General features: G+C 41.3%; 1 protein-coding gene across 1 annotated transcript in view; it reads left to right on the plus strand.

The window, feature by feature from the left end:
• Positions 1–22280, plus strand: part of CAPN5 (calpain 5) — an 808497-nt gene that overhangs the window by 480924 nt on the left and 305293 nt on the right. The window contains exon 7 of the mRNA XM_044073347.1: positions 13715–13910. Within this exon, the coding sequence (XP_043929282.1) occupies positions 13715–13910 (196 nt within the window). The remainder of the gene's footprint in view (positions 1–13714; positions 13911–22280) is intronic.

Raw genomic sequence — 22280 nt, forward strand, 5'->3', positions numbered from 1 at the left:
CCTCACGCCAGAGAAGCAAATTCATTTGACAACCTACTTCAAACAAGTGGCCACAGAAACCCTGCTATCTACAAGACAAATACTGCAAGCCTTGGGGTTCATGGTCTCCTGCATTCTTCTAATTCCATATGCAAGACTGCATATGAGGAAACTACAGTGGTATCTAAAAAGCCTGTGGTGTCAACATTCTCAGGATCTAGAAGCAATGATTCCTATCGTACCTTGCCTACGCATAGAGTTCCTTTGGGCAGAGGCCTGCCACCAAAACAAGGGACTACCTTTCACACCACCCCCTGACGCCCAAACCCTAACAAACGCATCAGACTATGCATGGGGGGCTCACCTGGCAGGGAAGTGCTTTCAGGGCAAATGGAACCCAAGTCAAATGCACCTGCATCATCATCATCTTCTTTCAGCTGTTGCCGTTAGGGGTCGCCACAGCAGATCATCTGTTTCCATTTCTTCCTGTCATCTGCGTCATGCTCTTTCACACCAACCGCCGGCATGTCCTCTCTCACCACATCCATAAACCTTATCTTGGGCATTCCTCTTTTCCTCTTACCTGGCAGCTCCATCCTTAGCATCCATTTATTTATTTATTTATTTATTTTATTTATTTATTTTACATTTGTTGACCGGGCTAGTCTAACTAGATATGTCTGTTTTCAGTAGAGGTCTGCGGAGAAAAGCTCCAAGCATTAGCAGTGACAAAGAATGCAATGTATAGTAATAGTCAAATTAATTGCAGCACATTGTTTACATTGAGGGTCAGATAATCTTGTACAGAGTCCTTTATTAGGTTTAAGCTAAGATCAAATACAGAGAACAATCATTTGAGAGAGAGCAATCAAAAAAAAAAATTTTTAATTGTAAATTTTTTTTTCTCTCCAGTACTATGAAGGAAATCAATATTACAAGTAGGCGACGTAGAACAGTGGAGTAGAGAAGTGTAGAGAGAGCAAGAAGGGGAATGAGATATCAGTCGGGGTTAGAGCAGGGACAAAGCCAGTGAGTTTTAACATATTAAAGATGTTTTTTTTATAAAGAAGAGTGGAAGCAAGGGTGGAAAGTTCAGTAGGAAGCTGGTTCCAGCTTTTTCCTTCTGTGTTGGTGAAAAGCGAGTCCCCAGCTTTGTTGTTGGATTTAATAGTGGAAACTAGAAGCTTGTTAGCTGAGCATAGTGTTGCAAGATTTTTGTAGGGGGTAATCAGATTAGTAAGGATTGGGGTATTATTAGGGTGGTAAAGGATCTTTTGGATGATAACAAGTTGACAGAGTAGTTGGTTCTGCAGTTCTAGCCATCCCAGTTGTTTGAGGTTGTGACAGTGGTGAGTTCTAAAGGGGGTGCCAGTGGCAAATCTGGCTATGTTATTGTAACTGGTGGAAAGTTTGGTGAGGTTGTCTTTAGATAGATTGGTATATATTGCAGAAGCATAGAACAGGGTAGAGATCAGGTGGGTCTGGGCAATAGTGATTCTGGCTGAAGGGGTAAGGAAGGGTTTGATTCTGTAAAGGATGCCTAGTTTTTTGTTGACTGACTTTATTGTAGAATTAATATGGTCATCATAGCTAAGGTTGTTATCAATTGTTACTCCCAGTAGACGGGTTGTAGTGTCTGGGGATGTTAGTTCCATTGTTAGAGGCTACTGTGAAGTGCAGTTGAGGTGACTTATGAGTAGGAGCAAAGAGCAATAATTTTGTTTTTTTGGGGTTCAGAAGGAGGCAGTGTTGCATGAACCAATTTTCAACACTGTTAAATGCTGTTTGGGTGAGGGACTGGAGAGAGGTTATGGACTTGGCTGAACAAATTAAAGTAGAGTCATCTGCATATTGTATGCAGGTGGCTTGAGGAATTGTGGTATGCAGATCATTAATAAACAATGAAAAGAGAAGGTCCTAAAATAGAGCCTTGTGGTACTCCAGTGTTCACAGGGAGGGAAGTAGAAAGATTATTATCCCAAAGTACTGCTTGGTGTCTGTTTTCCAGATAGAATTTAAACCATTGTAATGCTTGTAGATAAAGTGATTGGGCTTTTAGTATGTCAATAAGCATGTTATGGTTCACCATATCAAAGGCTTTTGAAAGGTCAATAAATAGTGCAGAGGAAAATGTATTATTGTTACGATTTTTGTTTATGTAGTCAGAAAAGGATAGCAGGGCAGTTGTGCTATGGAATGGCCTAAAGCCATGCTGGCAGTTGGCAAGTAAATTATTTTGGGGAAGGTGGTCAAGTAGTTGTCTGTGTATGCATTTTTCCATTATTTTAGCTATTGGAGAGAGTAAGGCGATAGGCTGAAAGTTGGAGAGCTCTGTAGATGACCCACCTTTATATAGGGGGATGATGTGGGATACTTTCCATATGGAAGGGATTTTGCTTTCTAAAATTGTTCTATTTATAAGGATGGAGATGAGATAGGCTATGGCTTTAGCTGTAATTTGCAGGTATTCAGCTGGAAGACAGTCAGCAGAAGGGGTGCATGGTTTGAGTTTTTGAAGGAGGTTGCAAATGAGGGATGTGGGTACAGGTTGTATATGAAAGGTCGGAGATGGAGTATTAGTGGTATTTAATGGGGAAGTGGTAATAGGTGGTAAAGTATTAGCTAGGGTTAGAATGGCTTCAGTAAAATAGTTACTAAAGGCATCAGGAATCTGATTAGAGTTATTATGGTTGAATCCTGAAGGGGCAGGAGTTTGAGTGCCCTGGCTGAAGTAGTTTAATGCCTGACAAGAATTTTTGTTGTTTTTGTTGGTGGGTTTGTTGGAGGTGAAGGTAATAGTCTTTTTTGTCTCTGAGAATGTCTTTCTCGGTGGCATTTCTTGACTGTTTAAAGTAAAGTTGATCTGATGGACTTTTGGAGGCTCTCCATTTGGCCCAAATTTTATTTCTGAGGAGGATCTTTTGCCTAGTTTGTTTTGTGAGCCAGGGGGCAATTTTGGTCCTTATTCGGGAAGAGCGATAGGGGGCGTGGTAATCTAGGATTTGAAGGAATCTAGTATTGAAGTAGGTCACTGCTTCATCAAGTTGAAGATGAAACATTCACATGCTTTCAGTTCATTTTGTAAGCTCTCTGGATAAAAAAATTTTTTGGAATGGGAGGTTTTACAAATATTGGTATTAGGGCTATGAATTTTTTGCTTAATAATATAGGTTAGCATATGGTTACTGATATAGTCAGGAAGGGTTCCTGGTTTATAAGTATCAAGATGGCTGTTGAGAAGGATCCTGTCTAGGGTGGTTTCCTTACTGCTTGGCTTATGGATTGTAGTAGGAATGGTTATTTGTGAGAATCCGTGAAGATTTATGTGATTGGTAGGTTTAGGGGAACTACAGGTTGCCCAGTCTATATTAAAGTCACCTAACACAATGGTTTCCTGAGGTAGGTGGATAGAGAGGTAACTAAGTATGTTTTCAAAAGTATTAATATTATTTCCAGGGGGGGAAGATATGTGCAAATTAGATAGATGTATTTGGAGTTGTTGATTTTGTAGTTTGGCAGTAAAGATTTCTGCATTGGTATCTGAGGGTAGGAGCACATTGAAGGGTGAAACTTGGAGTTCAGATTTATACAAAATGGCTACACTGCCACCCTTTTTGATATACCCAGCATCCTTCCTCAGCACATGTCCAAACCAACGCAATCTCGCCTCTCTTGCTTTGTCTCCAAACTGTCCAACCTGAGCTGACCCTCATCCTGTCCATCCTAGTCACACCCAGTGCAAATCTTAACATCTTTAACTCTGCCACATCCAGCTCTGACTCCTGCCTTTTTGTCAATGCCACCATCTCCAATCTGTATAACATGGCTGGTCTCACTACCCTGTTGTAGACCTTCCCTTTCACTCTTACTGGTACCTGTCTGTCACAAATCACTCCCGACACTCTTCTCCACCCATTCCACCCTGCCTGTACTCTCCTCATCACCTCTCTTCTACACTCACCATTACTCTGAACTGTTGACCCCAAGTACTTAAACTCATCCACCTTTACCAACTCTACTCCCTGCATCCTCACCATTCTTCTAGCCTCCCTCTCATTTACGCATATATTCTGTCTTAGTCCTGCTGACCTTCATTCCTCTCCAGAGCATATCTCCACCTCTCCAGGGTCTCCTCCACCTGTTCCCTACTCTCACTACATATCACAATGTCATCTGCAAACATAGTCCATGGGGCCTTCTGTCTGATCTTATCTGTCAACCTGTCCATCACCACTGCAAATAACTCCGAGCTGATCCTTGATGTAATCCCACCTCCACCTTAAATGTATTTGTCACTCCTACCGCAGTCCTCACCAGTGTCACACTACCCTTGTACATATCCTGTACAACTCTTACATACTTCTCTGCCACTCCTGACTTCCTCATACAGTACCACAACTCCTCTCTAGGCACCCTGTCATATGCTAGGCACCCTGTCATATGCTTTCTCGAAGTCCAGAAAGACACAATGCAACTCCTTCTGACCTTCTCTGTATTTCTCCAGCAACACTGAGCAAACATTGCATCTGTAGTGCTCTTTCCTGGCATGAAACCATACTGCCGATCACTAATCATCACCTCCCTTCGTAACCTAGCTTCCACTACTCTTTCCCATAACTTCAAGCTGTGACTGATCAATTTAATCCCTCTGTAGTTACTACAGCTCTACACATCACCCTTATTCTTAAAGATAGGTACCAAAACACTTTTTCTCCACTACTCGGGCATCCTCTGACTTTCCAAAATTTCATTAAACAATCTGATTAAAAATTCCACTACCATTTCTCCTAAGCACCTCCGTGCTTCCACTGGTATGTCATCTGGGCCAACAGCCTTTCCATTCTTCATCCTCTTCATAGCTGTCCTTACTTCCTTCTTGTTAATCTGTTTCACTTCCTGATTCACTATCCCCACATCATCCAACCTGCTCTCTCTCTCATTCTCTTCATTCATCAGCCATTCAAAGTACTTTTTCCATCTAGTCAACACACTCTCCTCACTTGAGTACGTTTCCCTCACTATCCTTTATCACCCTTACCTGCTGCACATCTTTCCCAGCTCTGTCCCTCTGACTAGCCAATCGGTACAGGTCCTTTTCTCCCTCTTTAGTGTCCAATCTCTCATACAACTCTCCCTATGCCTTATCCTTAGCCTTCGCCACCTCTCTCTTTGCCAAGCGCCTCATCGCCTTCTACTCTTGTCTACTTTCTTCATCTCTTTGACAATCCCACTTCTTCTTTGCCAGCCTCTTCCTCTGTATACTCTCCTGTACTTCCTCATTCCACCACCAGGTCTCCTTGTCCTCCTCCCTCTGTCCAGATGTCACACTAAGCATCTTTCTAGCAGTCCACCCGCATATCAATCAAAAAGAAATGTTAGCTGTGCAGAATGCTCTGACAGCCTTCAAGGACTACATTCTTCCAGGACAACTAATGGTAAAGATGGACAACACCACTGTTATGTGGTACATAAACAAGCAGGGGGGGTACACATTCTTACCCCCTCTGCAGACTAGCCATAGCATTTTGGAACACAGCCTTGAGCTACCAAGTACACCTACAAGCTCAATTCCTGCCAGGAAAATTAAATACACTGCAGACGGACTAAGCAGAAACCTCATGGACCCACACGAGTGGAAACTGGAACCAAGATTTTTCAACATGTTGACAAGCAAATGGGGGAGACCAGATATAGACCTGTTTGCCTCTCCCCAAAACTACCAATTGGACAAATTTTGCACAAGGACTCCCCACAAACAAGCCTGGAAAGTGGATGCTCTGTCCTTCAGCTGAAAAAACCTATCACTCTATGCCTTCCCCCCTCTGCCTCTGCTCTCCAAAGTACTACTAAAAATCAAACAGGACAAACCAAGGATGATTTTGATTGCTCCAGACTGGCCGTGCCAACACTGGTACCCCCTCCTGCGCAGTGTCACTGTTATCCCCAAGGCACCTGCCTCAGATTCCTTCACTCTTGTCTCAGCAGGAGAACCAGATATTCTGCACCCTCAGCTTCTAACACTGAACCTTGCAGCCTGGCTAAGTACATAATCTCTCCTTTACCATCCCTCAGTAAACCTGTGATGGATTTTATTTTAGAGGCAAGGAGGCCTAGTACTAGAAAATTTTATGCTGAAAAATGGAAAAGATTCTGTGCCTGGAACCAATCTCAAGGGATGAGCACAGCAGCGCCCAATTTACCTCAGATTTTACAATACTTAACTGAGATGCTTCACAAGGGCCTGTCTTTTTCCTCCATTAAAATCCACGCCTCAGCCATTTCAGCTCATTATAACACAGAACCTCCCCTCTTCTCTCATCCACGGCTCAAGCAGTTCCTCAGAGGGGTCAAAAATTTGAGACTACCCAGGAGAGCTCCACCCCAGCCTGGCACCTTAACTTTGTTTTGGAGAAACTCACTCTACCTCCTTTCGAGTCAGCTGCCACTGCAGACTTAACATTTCTTTCTTGGAAAACCACTTTCCTTTTAGCAATCACTTCAGCTAGAAGGGTATCTGAATTACAGGCCCTTATGTCAGTGATGCCTTTCATCTTTCATGCGGACAGGGTGTCCCTCAGAACCAATCTATCCTTCATGCCCAAGGTGGTATCCAGTGTGGCTCTTAATCAGTCCATTCATTTGCCAACCTTTTTCCCAATCCACAGAAAAAAGGGGAATGGATACTGCATTCTGTAAATGTGCACAGACAACTTAGATTTTACTTGGACAGGACTAAACCTCAAAGGAAATCTGAACAACTGCTGGTGGCATTTGCTGCAGGGGCAGAGAGGAAGGCTATTTCAAAGCAAACCATTTCTACATGGATAGGCCATTGCATTCATTTCTGCTATAAGCACCATGGAAAACCTATCCCCCCAGGTGATCCGACCTCATTCCACCAGGGCTGCATCTACCTCTACAGCCTTTCTCCGAGACGTCCCTACCAGGGACATCCTAAAGGCGGCTACCTGGAGTCCTGTACATACTTTCACCAAGCATTATCATTTGCCAATTTTCTCTAAATCCAGAGCTGGCTTTGCCACTGCAGTCTTGCAGGGCCTTATAGCTGGTCCTAATGCTATCTAAATTCCTCCTCCCCCAACCATAGCTTTGGGAATCTACCCAAATGTAATTACTGCAACAGTGAAACACGAAGAACATAGTACAGTTGTGTACACTTACCATAAATGTAGATGTTAGAGTGTATTCACTGTTGCAGTCCTGGTTACCCTCCCTCCAGCCCCCTAACTTCTTTTTGGCTATAACTCTACTTTCCTATACAATGCTTAAAAGCCTTTTTGGTATATTTGCTTTTTTGTTGGAGTATATCTTTGCACTTTTATATTTAATTGCTTCCCATTAGGGGGGCACCTGACATCTGGGGCAAGAAAAACTGATGTAATGGCGTCTGCTGCATGTTTTATACCCCTGACGACCTGACGTCATGGTGAAGGGACAGCAACCGACGCAGGACCCAAGACTTTGTTAATTAGGCCAACTGAGGGCTACCCACAAGCAGATAACCCAAATGTAATAACTGCAACAATGAATACACTCTAACATCTTCATTTATGCTAAGTGTACACAACTGTACTTTTCTATCCACCAAGCTGTGTTTGAACAGAGGGAACCAGGCAGGGATGTTGTCTTTTGCATTTATTTGCTTTGTGTTTAGAACATCTGGCAAAGAAAATAAGAGACTCTTAAATTCAGGTCTATATTACATGCACGACCGCTTAAATGTTCGAATCTCTAAAGGTTGACCATTAGAGATCGAACCGTTAAGCGGCTGACTTTTTATAAAAATTAAGAAAAAAAATTCACAAGTCAAAAAAAAAAAAAACTAAAGGGTTTAAGCGGGGGGGGGGCAAGCACCCCCCCTACTTTAATATACCAACTCCAAGATTGCGCTACAGTGTAGGGAATACAAAAATTCCCATTTCCGCACTGTAGTTCACTGAAGTGCGATCTCGGAGTTGGTATATTTAAGTAGCGGGGGGTGCAGGGGGGCTTGCCTACCTGCTTAAACCCTTCCTTCATACTTTTTTTTATTTACTTTTCAACATTTTCGAACGCTTAAATGTTCGATCTGTAAAGGTCGACCTTTATAGATTCGAACATTTAAGTGTTCGTTCTGGTAATATAGACCCTTAAATTCAAGGTTATAACTGGTATGGTTTTCAAGAAAAGTTAGTGTTATTCACAGATGTTAATTTATATTTAATTTTAACTTAGTTTTTACTTGATAAACTCAGAAAAGTTATTTCAGTGTTGTGGAACATTCTGAAATGGTTTCTAGTCTTTTCAGAATATAAAATAACGAAGATAATGTTTTATAGTGGTAAATGGATTAAAAAGGATGCTATTACGACAGTTAAGGATTTGTGGATGGAGACTAACAAAAGATAATACACAAATTGAAAAGCTTAGACATGAGAACAAATTGAAAAGCTTGATTACTGATATTGATAGTAAGATAAAAGCAGTGAAGATGTTTTAAGTCCACATATGTTTATATATAGATTAGGCATGTTTTATCAGGCATATGAGAAGCTGCAGTTGATAGAGTTGAAGGAATTTATCTGTACAGGGAAAAAGGGCAATAGTTAAGCAGAATAAGACAATCCTTCCAAAAGAATAAGGTGGTCTATGGTAACATTATTTGAAGAGATTTTAGAGCTGTACAATTAAGGCTCATACACAATTCAATTAGAAGGTTATAACTCAGAGAAAAGTGATGATGAAACTGGGCAGAGTTCAAGAAGTAGTCGGAGAGCAGGATTTTGGATACAGGCCTTTGTGGTGGAGAATAATACTAGTACATAATATTAGGATTAGCATTATATTTATAAGGTAGCATAAAGTATTTAAAAAAATAAGACTGCACTGGAATAGAAGAGCTAACTAGTACACATGACTACATTTGTGGGCATTTTTTCTCAGAAATGAATACTATGGCCATTAAAATCTTCAGTATACCACAAGGTTATAATATTGCAAATAAAAGCAGTACTTATTTGTTCGTAAAGTGATGGTTTATACCATTTTTGGTGTTGACAGAAAAAGTACTGGGAGTTATGAATGGTGTTGAAACTGGGATAACATTTTTCTTTGTCTCGGTTAACAAATAGCTTAATTCTAGCTAACAAGTAGTAGTTCAGATGTTTTACCATAAAAGACTTGCTGCAGTATGTCAGACTATTTCATCGATATAGAACGGTGTATGGCTAGAATGGTCCTTGGAGTTTTGTATCCTCAAACTTTCATCAGACATGTTTCATAACAAGTTTGTTTATATATATATATATATATATATATATATATATATATATATATATATATATATATATACACATACACATACATACATGTATTTTTCGTTTCTCTATCTTATATATATATATATCTACACGCACACCTACACACTTTGTATATTGCTTTCTCTCAGTAAAGCAAATGCGGTAACACACACACACAAAAAAAAATATATATATATGTATGTACTGTTCTAACATTAGAAATAAAACAATATAAAGGCATCCCACAAGCTTTATATTTATTTTATTAATTCACTGGAGGATAGGGTTTAATTAACAATTGCAGCACTGGAGGGACAGATGGGAGTACTGGTATGCAGTGTCTGTTGGCCAGTGTCTCATCCCAGCATGAAGATATGGGTTTTCTTTCAGCGGCACAGCCCCATGCTGGAGACTGAAGTCGTGCTTCTGTGCACACAACTTACCTGGGCTTTCTGTGACTAAATGTGTAAGCTGACCACCACTGTTGCATAGCTTGGTCAAGAGCAATTCACTCAACGGTTTAGCCAGAGTCAAATGCTTAAAGGTCCTCCCTCGAACAGATCTGGCCAGTAATGTTGCCAATGTTCTTCTGCTGTGTGCTAGAAAAGGTGCATTTTTTTCATGAGTTTGCAGCAGTAGCAATAGAAAATCAAGGCTGTAACAGAGATTTTGGAGAGGGAAGAATCAGGAATGCCAACTGACTGGCTGGAAGAATTAAATGAGCAAATGTGCCTTGAGCCAAAAAGTAGATAAACAGTATGTAAGGTTAAAAGTTTTGCCTTTTGCCATTTTAAGCATTCAGACTGAAAAACATTGTGAATTGTTAACATAAAGTTAATGATGTAGCAGTTCCCTTGTGTTTACAGTTAGAAAGTGACATTAAGTTCAGTCTGCTGACAGTTAACCATCATCTTGCTCAGTGAATATTACTGAAAATGGCTGTCAATTTCAGATAAATATATTTGTACAGATGATAGAAAAAATACGATGACATGATCTGATTTGGTTCTGAATAAATACACATTACCTTTCTTCATAGGGGGAAATATATTCTGCATTACACTCCTGAATATGTCATCCTTTTACATCACAAAAACTAAACAGTACTGATTTGTCCCTGAAAATGGCCTTAAGTAATTTCTGTTCTTACAGAAGAAATGGAAAACATTGACATTTTCCCCCCAAAACGTTAAGTAGCAACTGTTTCCTTCCCTTTGCGAGCTAAAACTCCTTGTAAGTTCTGTTTGTAGGATAGTATGTCAGAAAATGTTACTACAAACTGTTAGAATTTCAAAGAGGGTAGTCCCTTTATATGTGGAGACCAACATGGACTTGCACATAAGGTTTTAAGAAGTGTCCAGCAATGTTTTACACTTAATTACTCTGTCTTATGTCTGTCTTGCGAATTACACTTAGTACAACATCAGTAGCTCAGTAATATAGAATGTCACCATGCAGTTGTGATGCATGCCACCTGAACTTAAATAATTGTCATGCATTTCAGTTCTGTCTGCCAGGAAATTTTATAATGCAGCATAGTATGTGTATCATTAGTAGGGAAGTTAGGGGTGTCAGCCCTTCCCTACTGATAGCGTAATACTATGTCGTACAACTAAGTTATTCCTGAGAGAAACCCTGAAGTTACAGTAAAACATCACCTTGTTCTCTACATACTGCAGGGGGTAGCAAGGAGAAAGACTGCCAAAGCAGGGGCCAACTCTACACAAATTAACTGTACTCTCAGGGGATAGGTCTCCCTATTTCTCTCCAAGACCTCCAGAACTGCAGTAGGTAAAGGCGTTTTGTGTCTCATCTAGAATGTGGTCCTCCTTTAGTAGCATATGCCTCAAAAAGAAATTCCATACTGAGATTTTCAGCGGTAAAATGTACCCACTTTACCTAAAGCATGAGCATCCTTGCTAAATGCTGTAGAAAAGAAAATGGCTGCCAGACAAAGATCTGACTTTCTGTTGCGTTCTCAAATTTGCAAACTTCTAAGTAATCACACAAGCTCTGCACTAACAGCTGGATTTATAAGGGAACCTTCCATTTACATCCTTAGAAATCATAACCACACAGGACCAGTACTACAGCACCTAGGCTTCCAAGATGGCTGCACATTAATAGCTTAATTCTAGCTCCCCCAGTGTGAAAACAAACTTAGCAGAGAAGGCCAGTGGACTTTGGGTAAATTTCAGTAACTGGCTAAAGTGCAAGTCCACTGTCTGGATGCCAGGAAAAAAAGAAATTCAGAGAACCTGAAGGAAAATCAGCTATAAAAGGGGAGGAAAAGCAGTAACTGAGAAGAAATGCAGCAGTGCAAGCTCCAGACACAAGTTCAGTGACCTAGAGGAAAGCACAAGACAGCTCCACACACACCCGATTAAAATATAAGGAACACCGATGGAGTACATCAACCTAAACAACAAAAGGCCGGAAAAAATGGAAGAAACCTTTAAACAGATATTCAGATGAGGTGATAAAACTGCAAAAATCAGAGGTCGAAATGAAAAGGTTGTCTGAATGAGACTGCACAGGAAGAGATGTTTAAAAAAATAGAATTAGAGGATGGTGCACATAGGGAAAACCTGAGATTTTCTGCTGTATCAGGGAAGCTGGAAGGAACAGACTGTATTCATTTTATGAAAGCACAAATAAATAACTGGACTGGTATTCCACAGCAGGTGGTGTTAATTGAAAGGGCACATTGTGTGTATGCTCCAAACCTGAGAAAGCAACTTAGACCTCTAATAGTAAGGATGCAGAAGGAGTTGATTCTGACAAAAGTGTGGCAGGAGGGCTAAGTACTAAAACTGGGAGACAGCAGAGTGTTTGTGGAGAATGACTACTCCTCTTCTGCCTGGTGTACAGCGGATAAATTTATACCACTAGTCAGAGAATATTGAGAAGCAGGCGTGAGATTCAATCTACCGTACCCAGCTATCTTCAGAATATTCTTCCCTGGAGGGGCAAAATCATTTTTTGATGAAGTGCCTGCTAAGGAGGAAATACAAAAGTTTGTCCAAAAAAAGTGAGCTTTGAAACAGAAGTAGATTCTGCTTTTTCTTCTGGTAATAAAAGATTTGTAATGAGCTTATGTAATGTTTGACTGGCAAAGATTGTAAGTGATATATTATCTTTGCAACTGAAATTGTCAATATGGTTTGTTTTATAAATATTTGCAATTAACATTGTCACTCTGGTTTGTTTTCATTTAGATAAATGTGTGATTGCCATAAGTGATTAATAAATACCACAACCTCTAAAACAAAACTGTTTTGCAGTGCTCCCCTGCTCCTCTATACAAAGACCTAAACTGTGGGATTTAGCTCCAAACATCAAGGAAACATCATCTTACCCAAAATTCCACAAACAATTAAAATCTCCTTTTCATTTAGGATATATTGGCATCTGCGGTGGTGGTGCTACGGTAGCGTTGTCACCTCACAGTACGACGTCCTCTTCGATTCTCAGCTAGAGAGTCTTCTTTGTGGAAACATGCGTGAATGGGCGTACCTTCGTTGAAGGTTGTGCGTCAGGGCTGGCAACTCGGCACATAAAAATCTACTGCCAATCATTAGCGGACCGGAGTTCTGCTGTGGCGACCCCTAACCGGGAAAAGCCGAAAGACACAACAACAACATTTAGGATATATTGGCACTTAGCATTTTTCTGGCCATTTTACCTAACAGCAGCACAGTTTCTTGGTTTTCATACTCTCTATGCCTACTTCTCTGACAACGTTCTTAAATGCAGCTTGCTGAGAAGTCAGTATGATACTGCTGTATGTAACTATATTTTCTCTCTTATATAATCTTCACACCTTATGCAACCACTTCTGTTTGTAGATGGTATATTTAACTTATACAACAGATTCTGTTTATATACATTATATCGCTCATAATGATCCTACTGTACTCTGAAATGTACATATTTATTTGCTGATTTTCTTTTGTCGTCTTAATGCCGCTGCATATACTTTGCTCTACATTTGTTTTTCTTCCTGGCTGAGACTGAAATTGGTCAGTTGTGATCGGTGCACTACCCAGGCTAACGCTTTCATACAAGTAAAAATAAGTAAGTTAGTGTATGCAGCAGCTAAACAGTGAACTTTGAAGATTTAATTTTTCATAAGGAAGAGAGGTGGGCAATGTGACCTCATTGGTGGTCTGTAACTTTTTTTTCCACCAAGAGCATTATGGTGAAGCGGCCGTAGTGAAGTATTTAAGCTGCAAAGTGTTATTTTCATTTGGGCATTTGGTCAGTCACAACCCGCAAAGGCTAAGAGCGATCATTCATTGTATTTATGACCTATGTGAGCTTTGATGCATGTGTGCAGCACAGCAAAATGTGTTTAGCAGCTCATTACAAGCAGAACCCCCCCCCCCCCCCAACACACATTCACACTTATGTTTTGTCTTTCTTTTCAATCACAGGATGACATTTGAAGATTTTTGCAAGTACTACACAGACTTGATTCTGTGTCGTTTAATAAACACGTCCTACCTCAGCATTCACAAGACGTGGGAAGAAGCAGTGCTACATGGACAGTGGCGCAAGCATGAGGACCCTTTACTCAGTCGGAGTGGAGGATGCATCAACAATAAAGGAACTTACCTACAGAATCCACAGGTAAGGGGAAGGGATATGATGGTAGGTGGTGAGACAAATGTTTTCAGCCGCTCCCTGTCAGGGCTGTTTAACAATACTTATGGTGAGGTAAGGGACAGGAGCCAACTCCAGCGGCATAGAGTAATAAAGCCCTGATTATAGCCCAAATGACCAGGGTTCAGACAGTGGCTTCTGTGCCTGATAGAGTTGCCAGAGAAGGATGGACTTGCTTATCCTGTAGGGATGGGCAAGCTAGATGTCCATTGCCACAATCCCACAGAGGAGAGGAGGCAATAAAATGTGAAGCCTGGGGGAGGGGGTGAGTATTAGGTTCACTAAGCTGTTGTGGTGGTAGCCTTCAAGTTGGGTATATAGAAATATGCACTCCATTGGAAAGGCATTGTGGGCTTCCACAGTGATGCAGAAAGGCATTGTGGACTTCCGCAGCATTACATGAAAGCATTGTGGGCTTCCGCAGTGTTGCATGAAGGCATTATTGGCTTCCTCAGTGATGCAGATTGCACTTCTTGCCCAGGGGTAGGTTTAAGTAATCTCAGATGCTGTGATTGTAAGGATGTCAGCAGAAGCATAAAGGTACACCCTCATAGCTACCTGTATGATTGCCCCTTTCGGATAGCTCTTACCTGATCCTAGGAGAAATCCCAGTGTAAAGGAAGGGATGAGAGAATATGCTGTAGTTGAGAGGTGGGGGGGGTTCTTTTGACCAGCAGACACAGGAGCAGAACCATAGAAAAAGATAAGGAATAAGTAATGCATGTTATTTGGTGCTAGCAGGCATAATGTGCAGTACATTCTTGAACAAAGCAGCCAACATAGTAATGATTGTGTAAAAGGCAACAATTTGGCATGCATATTTTACAAATCCATAACTGTAGTCTGGCTGATATATTTGGCAGATTTTTTTATTTAAGCATTAGAACAAATCAGAGCCTCCTCATTTCCTGCCCAGACTGTATCACCTTGGGTGCTGATGGCATGATTGTGTGAAAATATGGTTGATGCACTGTTCCCTCAGCTGTAACAATGGGTGGCTGCAAAATGGAGCCTGTTGCTTTATTTGTAGAACTTTGAAAAAGTTCTGAGAGTCATTAATTCATACATCTTGGACTGTGATTTTTTTTTACAAAAGCTCATGGATTTACAAGTCTCATCTGAAGAAATTTTAGTGGCAGTCATAGGTTCAGCTAGGGTGGGGAGAAAGGGGAAGCCTCCCTGGGTCGATGTGTTAGGTGGCACACTTGGAAAATGTCAAACAGTCAGTAGTGCAGTACTGGCATTCGTTTTTCATACCTGCATTTCTGAATGAATACTAATAATGCTTCTGCACTCAGGACTGAAGCATTTCTTACCTTCTTGTGTGGCATAAGTTGTAGCAAGCCATTGTTAACAGTGTTAAAAGTAGAAGTACAAAGAGCTGGGGGGGGGGGGGTTTGCCCTTCAAGTTGAGGGAAGTTCCAGATTAGCTAGCTACACCGCTGGTGACACTTGTACATGGTCATTCCCTCATGACTTGGGTACCCTTTGGGTTACAGATTTTTTGTTTGAAGTTGATACTCTCACAGTCTATTAGTTTAGTATGTGAATGCTTAAACATTGTATTGTGCAACATATTTTTTTAAAACAAATATTTTCATCAGTTATTGAATGTTGCCACAATAGCTGCCACTCGCATTATAAACTGTTTATGGCCCAGTGGGAAAAGAGCTTATGTATTCGAATTGATTCCGTATGTTAAGTTCTTCATTGTTTTATAGAGCATTTCTATTTGGATAGATTATGTATTTAATTTCCATGTTTTCAGGAAGCATGAATACTTTGCGTTTTAAAGTCAGGCAAAATGCTATATTTTTACATTTGATCATAAATGAGTTTGAAGATTGTAGTTGGCTGCAGGCAACGGTTCATAGAAAACAAGTGGCAAGTAATACTTGAATTGTAGTAGCATGCATCCATTTCCTTGTAAAAGGAATATTTGTTTATTTATTTAACATTTGTTTACTGGGAAAGTCTGACTTAGAGTGAGCCCAATTTTCAGCGAAGGCCTGGGGACAAATGCTCCAGATGCACGTCTTTGTAACGTGGGAGGGAACCTGGAGAAAACCCACACGAACGTAGGGAGGACCTGCAGACTCCGCACAGATGGCACTCCAGCCGAGAATTGAACCAGCGAACTTCTTGCTGTGAAGCGACAACGCTACCACTGTAACACTTTATATTTTTATTTATATTATATTTATTTGAATACATTTAAAGGACAAATGATAAGAAGTAGTAATTTGTCTTTTGACACTGACTCATTTATTCAGGTTATCCATTTGATAAATTCATGGAGCGAGGATAGCCCCTGCTTATAAACCATTATTTTTTTTAGCAAAGCAACGTATTTATTCCTGGTCTTCCTAGTCTCCTGTTCTGGAATGGGTGTGGGTCACTGCTGTCCTACTTTACTTACAAATTGCTACTTATTAAAATTCTATTGTACTATTTTATTAATTTTTCTCTGTCTATATGTGCCACTGTTTCCTGCATTGAGAATGAAACATTGTAATTTCTTTCAGCTACACTGCTGTGTAGTTCTGAATGACCGTTTTCTTTGACTTGACTTGACTTATTAAACTTAAAATTGCAACATGAGGTCGTCTGCGTTAGCAAAGAAATTTTAATAACACTTTACGTTATTGTCATACTTTATGCATATAATTTTCATCATAGTTGTGTTTTTATTTTATTCGTTCTACCATGTCTTTGTATTTACTTCCTGCCAAACTCAGTTCCTCATATAACCCTTATAACAATATTTTGTATAAAATTGTTCCCACATACAGCATTTATGTTTATGCAATTTACTTCCACCCGGTTTTAAGAATCTTGCCTCAGTTTGTTTTATTTCCTTTACAGTATTCAGTATCTCTTCTATGGTTGGTTTTGCTTCTTCATCCCAAGTCATCACGGACAAAGTCAGGCCTTCGATGTTCTTCCTTGGCTCACTGTTGTAGTATTCCAAACAATTAGGGTTATCTTGCTAAATAGTATGGATGTCCGGCCAGGGTACCAAAGCCAAACCTTCCATAGAGCCACATATCTAACATATGACCCAAGCCTGCAGGTGTAAGGGTACATAAGCAGACGTATGAGCATACATCCTCAGACTATCTTGCTGCCAGTCTGAATGCAGGTCTTGCATCCATTAATTCTGTTGTTTGTTGGTACTGTTGGCCTTCAGTGGTTCAGATAAGTTACCTGTTGGGGAACCTTCCTTTATTTTTCTCAGTTTGCAGATTGTTCTGTTAAATATCTGCTAAGAGGGAAATATGATTGCGGTAGGCAGTTTACCTTCAAGGATCTCCACTTGCACTGCCTTTTCTGTTTCGATACATAGCATGACTACAAACGCTGTACAGTTCAGTCCTTTGTTATAAAGACCTTAAGAACTAGACTTTCATCTCTCAGTTCACCTTAAGTGCCTAACCCAAGCAGAGATAGCGGACCCTTCCATCCCTGACATATCCCACCCTTTCAAAAGAAAAAATATTTAAGAGGCCTAGACCTGATATCACAAATGCCTGATTTGATTTGGACATACCCACAAAGGTCTTGGAACTTGCAATATGCCTGACATCCATCTGCTCAGATTGCCACTACTGCGACCTAACGAGAGGTCAGCATGGCTTCTGAGGTTCACTTATCTGAAACAAATGAAGCTACCAGTAATGGTGAGAAAGGGGGAGCCATGCTTAATTTCCAAAGGTGCATCTCAGATCTTTGTAAGAGAGGAAATTTCTGGAATGCTCATCACAGTGGGTCAGGGATCGGAGCCCCTGCTTTTGATCAGAGCAGATGTCGCACTGAAGAAAGAAGTTCAGTGTTCCTTCCTCCCAGACTACCAAGGAAAATAATGGATGGCTTTTTCACAGGGCCTATTTAAGGCCATTATGGGATTCAGGCCACCATCCTTTTCAGGGCTTGCTACTTACTACTGTTTCTCCTTCTTGTCCACAAAAGAGACAGACACGTCTTCTGAAGATGAAGAGGATGAGTCAAGCTCTGATGAACACTACTTAGCCTATTTATCCCAAATCTATGTGTCAAGTCAGGTGGCCTCAGATGATAGATTCCCTTTTTCCCAATTTCCCCATTAAAGAAGCTTTATTTGGGCCAGCTATTGTTAATATGGTAAAGATTTTTGAATGGGAATGTAAACGGATTTTGAGGTTCAACAGAAGTACTATAAACTCTTAGAAATGGACACCCCTGCTCCTGCCCTGGTAACCCCTGTACTGGAGGCTTTCCAGTTTGATTTTGCATCCATTTACATTGTACAAGATTCCCAGTCAACTGCACCAAAAAGGCCTCTCGGGTTTTACAGGGTACCCAAGTACTTTATTTCTGTGTTTAGAAAAAAAACACACAGACACACGCACACATGCACACACGCACACACACACAGACACACACGCACACAGACAGACACACACAGACACACACGCACACAGACAGACACACGCACACACACACGCACACAGACAGACAGACACACGCACGCACACACACACAGGCACTCACAGGCACGCACCCTGTGAGAGACCCTTCTGTGTTTTCCAAGCTTGCAGATAACCCTTGTAAGCTATTTACTTCTGCCAGTGCTCTTGCTTCTGATAGACAGGACAGGGCAATGGACAGGCTGGGGAAAAAGGTTTATATGCCCCCCCCCCCCACTCTGGCCTTTAGAGTTCTGAATTATCAGACTCAAATTACTAAACACTTATTTTTTCTCAGCAATTTAAGTAAAAATGTGTACTCCCCTGAGGAATCTCCTGCTAAACAACAAGCATTTATTCTCTGCTTAGGCTTCCCAAATAGCTAGGCTCAGCATTAAATGCAGCTATGATGAAGTGGAAGCTTCCTCCAGGGGAACTGCTACATGTTCTGTAATCAGGAGTTATGAATGATTACATTCTCAGCCCTTTCCAAAAGATATTAAATGAAATCCATACTCCTCTTTAAATAAGGACCTTTTGTTTGGTCTGGATGCGGCCAGTCTTTTCAAACAATTGCAGGAACAAAGTAAAACTACAAAGGGTTGTAGACACATTTTTAATTACTTCTGTACCAAAATACCAAAGGAATTGGCCTGCAAAACTCTTCCTTTGCTCCCAGAAAACCCAGACTGTCTCATAAGGCCAAGAATATGCCTAGAGAAAGATTCCAGGACAAACAGGGCAAGGACCGTAAATCTGGGTAGCCTCCTTACACAGACAAGTCTGCCTGACTCTACCTCCTGTTCCCCTTCTCAGCTCTCGGTCCATCTCTCACCCTAGCCAAAAGGCTGACCTCATTCCTAAAAGACTGGTTACTCATCATTTCAGATAAATGGTTGCCTTCAGTTATTAAAAGGGATGTAAAATGACCTGGAAAGAAGTCCTCCTTTCAATGGCATCTCTCATCCACCAAATATGATATGTTTATTTTATCTAATCAGTCAAACAGAGCAAGGCACAATTAAAACCAGTACCACTACAGTATATAGGAAAAGGGTTCTACTCTGTACTCTTCCTTCTCCCCAGAAAAGGAAGAAACCAGAGACCAGTTATGGCCCTCACCACCCTCAACACCTTTCTCCTTGTTCCATAATGTTGTCCCTCTAAACTCTGCCTCCATTCATCCTTCGTCAAGCCTTTCTGGTGTCTTTGGACCCAAGTGATGCTTATTTCCACATTCCAATTCACCTGTCTTATAAGAAATTGCTGAGATTTTCCAGTGGCTCAGCAGACTTTCTGTTCTCTGATTATCTTTTGGACTCTCTGCAGTCCCCAGATTCTTCAAAATGTGCCCAGCCTCAGTAATAGCTTACTGCAGGACTCTGGGGAATACAGATATTCCCTTATTTGGATGACCTGCTAATACAGGCTCCTTCTTGGCAGGTACTCTTGACTTCTGTCCAATTCACTAAGGCCATACTTTCAGGCATTGTGTTTCACAGTCAGTAAGAAAAAGTAGCAGTGAAACCAACCCAAGATATAGTAGTCTTGGGATGCAGACTAGCACCCATCTGGAAATGGTCTCAGAGAAAGAGAATCCCTCACAGTGAGTTTTCAGATACCATACTCTCCTCTGATGCAGAAAGCTGAAGAGAGAAACTTTCATCTGTCCCTTCACATTCCCCTACAGGTTCCAAATCTTGAACCTCTTCAAGCAGAATTATTAATGGCAGCAACAACTTCCCCAGGGATAGGCACAACATTCTAGCTAAACAGGGTCATATCCTCTACCCCTTCTCCCAGACCTGACAAGTGGTTCACCCTTGTTCACTGAGGCGATCCCAACAGCCGTAGTGATCTTGGATAATCCCTGGTCCATAGTGGATGTATGGACATCACCAGTAGGATCCAGGGAAAAAGATGACTGGTCTGAGGAGCCAGCTTTGGACACAGCAGAGCCACCCACTGTGGCTGAGGTAAGCTCCTAGCCCGTTTAATTAACCTTTTTCTTTTTATGGTTGGAAGGAGGTTCAGCAGAGGGGACCCATAGTTTCTGCCTGGAAGGAGGTTCAACAGAGGGGGCCCATAGTTTTTTCCATGGTCAAGCCAAAAAGTGTTTCTTTCCCAATGAAGCCAAGCAGCACCAGTTGATAAAATTAGAATGTAGCTAAAAGTAATTTTTTCCCCAATATAAAACGCAGTAAAAAGCACTTTAATACACTTTCCTAGCTCCAAAAAGTAAATTAAACACAGTTCATAGGTAGGTACTAGGCTGTTGGCCCTAGGGCCTATATAAGCTTAGCCAAAAAGATACCCTGGCTTTCGCCATCCAAGAAAATTATTTTCGTGTGCCACTGTTGAGCGGAGCCACAGAAGTGATCCCTGGGGTGAATTTCCTATTTCCCGTTCAATTATCAAGATTTTTTCTTGAAGAGTGCTAATGAGGAGCTTTGTTTGTTGTAGATAGTTTGTTCCAGAGTATGGGGAGTCTCTGAGGCAGGAATCTATCCCTCCAGCATGTTCTGTTTATTGTGGTCACCAGGTTTAGGTCCCTAGAGCATGTAGCTCGGAGGAATTGGGATTTCTTTAAGTGGAGCATGTCCAACAGCTCTGGGTTTGACATAGCTTTGTATGTTAGGCAGAAATCACCTCTGAGTAGGCAATATGCGATGGAGTAAAGCTAGAGTTTTTTGAGACTGTCTGTGTAGAGCATCTGTTTGAGGCCGGTAATCATCTTTGTGAGGTATTTCTGCGGCCTTTCCAGTTGTAGATGTCTTGTGAGGTACATACCAAAAGGGGTGTTGTACTCTATAATGGGTCTAATGAGTAGAGGGGAACAATGACCTCTTTTTTCCTGGATGAGAAACCTTTTGTGATGAGGTGTGCCATGTAGAAGGATTTCCTGACTACTGTGGCAATGTGATTATCAAACGAGGGACTACTGTCCACCAGTGTCCCAAGGTCTCATCACACTTTCGGTGTTAAGTAGACTACTGCCTATGTTGTAGTTCATGGGTACAGAGTTTTTACCAAAGGGGATAACAATGCACTTTTTGGCATTGAGCTTGAGGCCATGGCTTTGACACCAGGCATCTGTCTCAGTGAGAACCTTTTGTAGATGTCCACATTGTTAGGAGTTTCAATTATGGCTCCTAGTTTGCCGTCATCTGCAAACTTTGTTAGTCAAAGACCTTCTGTGTTAGCCTGTACTTCAGAGAAGTAGATACCAAACAGGAGTGGACCCAGGACTGAACCCTGTGGTACTCCACTTGTCACTGGTCTGAAGTTAGATTTGGGGTCTGCTACTTTCACAGTGTGAGTTCTGTCAGTGAGCCAGTTGGCAACCCATCTTGTGACATAGGGATTTAAACCTAGTCTAGTGAGTTTATCTATAATTCTAGAATGGGGGATGGTGTTGAAAGCCTTGGCGAGATCTAGATAGGCTGTGTGAACCACCTTAACCTTGTCTACAGCGTTGGCGACTGCTTCAAAGAAGTCTATCAGGTTTAGGAGACTTGATCTGCCTTTTACAAACCTGAACTGGGTAGAGTCCAAAGTTTGGAGATTACCAATGTCTTTGTTTATAAGTTCCATGATGATATGTTCCATGGCCTTGCAGACCAGGCTAGTCAGGCTAATGGTGTGGTGGCTCCCCCTTTGTGGAGTGGGATAACCGTCGCTGTGCACCATTCAGTGGGCACAAAGCCTGAGGTGAGGCTGTGATTGAACATGGTACTTAGGTGGGGTGCCAGTTCGTTCTGTAGTTAGTGTAGGACGCAGCCTAGGATGTTGTCAGGTCCCATGAATGCTGTGTTCTTGGCTTTGGAGAGTTAGTTTTTTTTACCTGTGCAGCCGTGATTACAGGGACTTTGCATTCTTCCGGTATAGAGAT

The sequence above is a fragment of the Protopterus annectens genome, chromosome 5.part1, assembly GCF_019279795.1.
Source record: "Protopterus annectens isolate FY-2018-M chromosome 5.part1, PAN1.0, whole genome shotgun sequence".
NCBI classification, from domain to species: Eukaryota; Metazoa; Chordata; order Ceratodontiformes; family Protopteridae; genus Protopterus; species Protopterus annectens.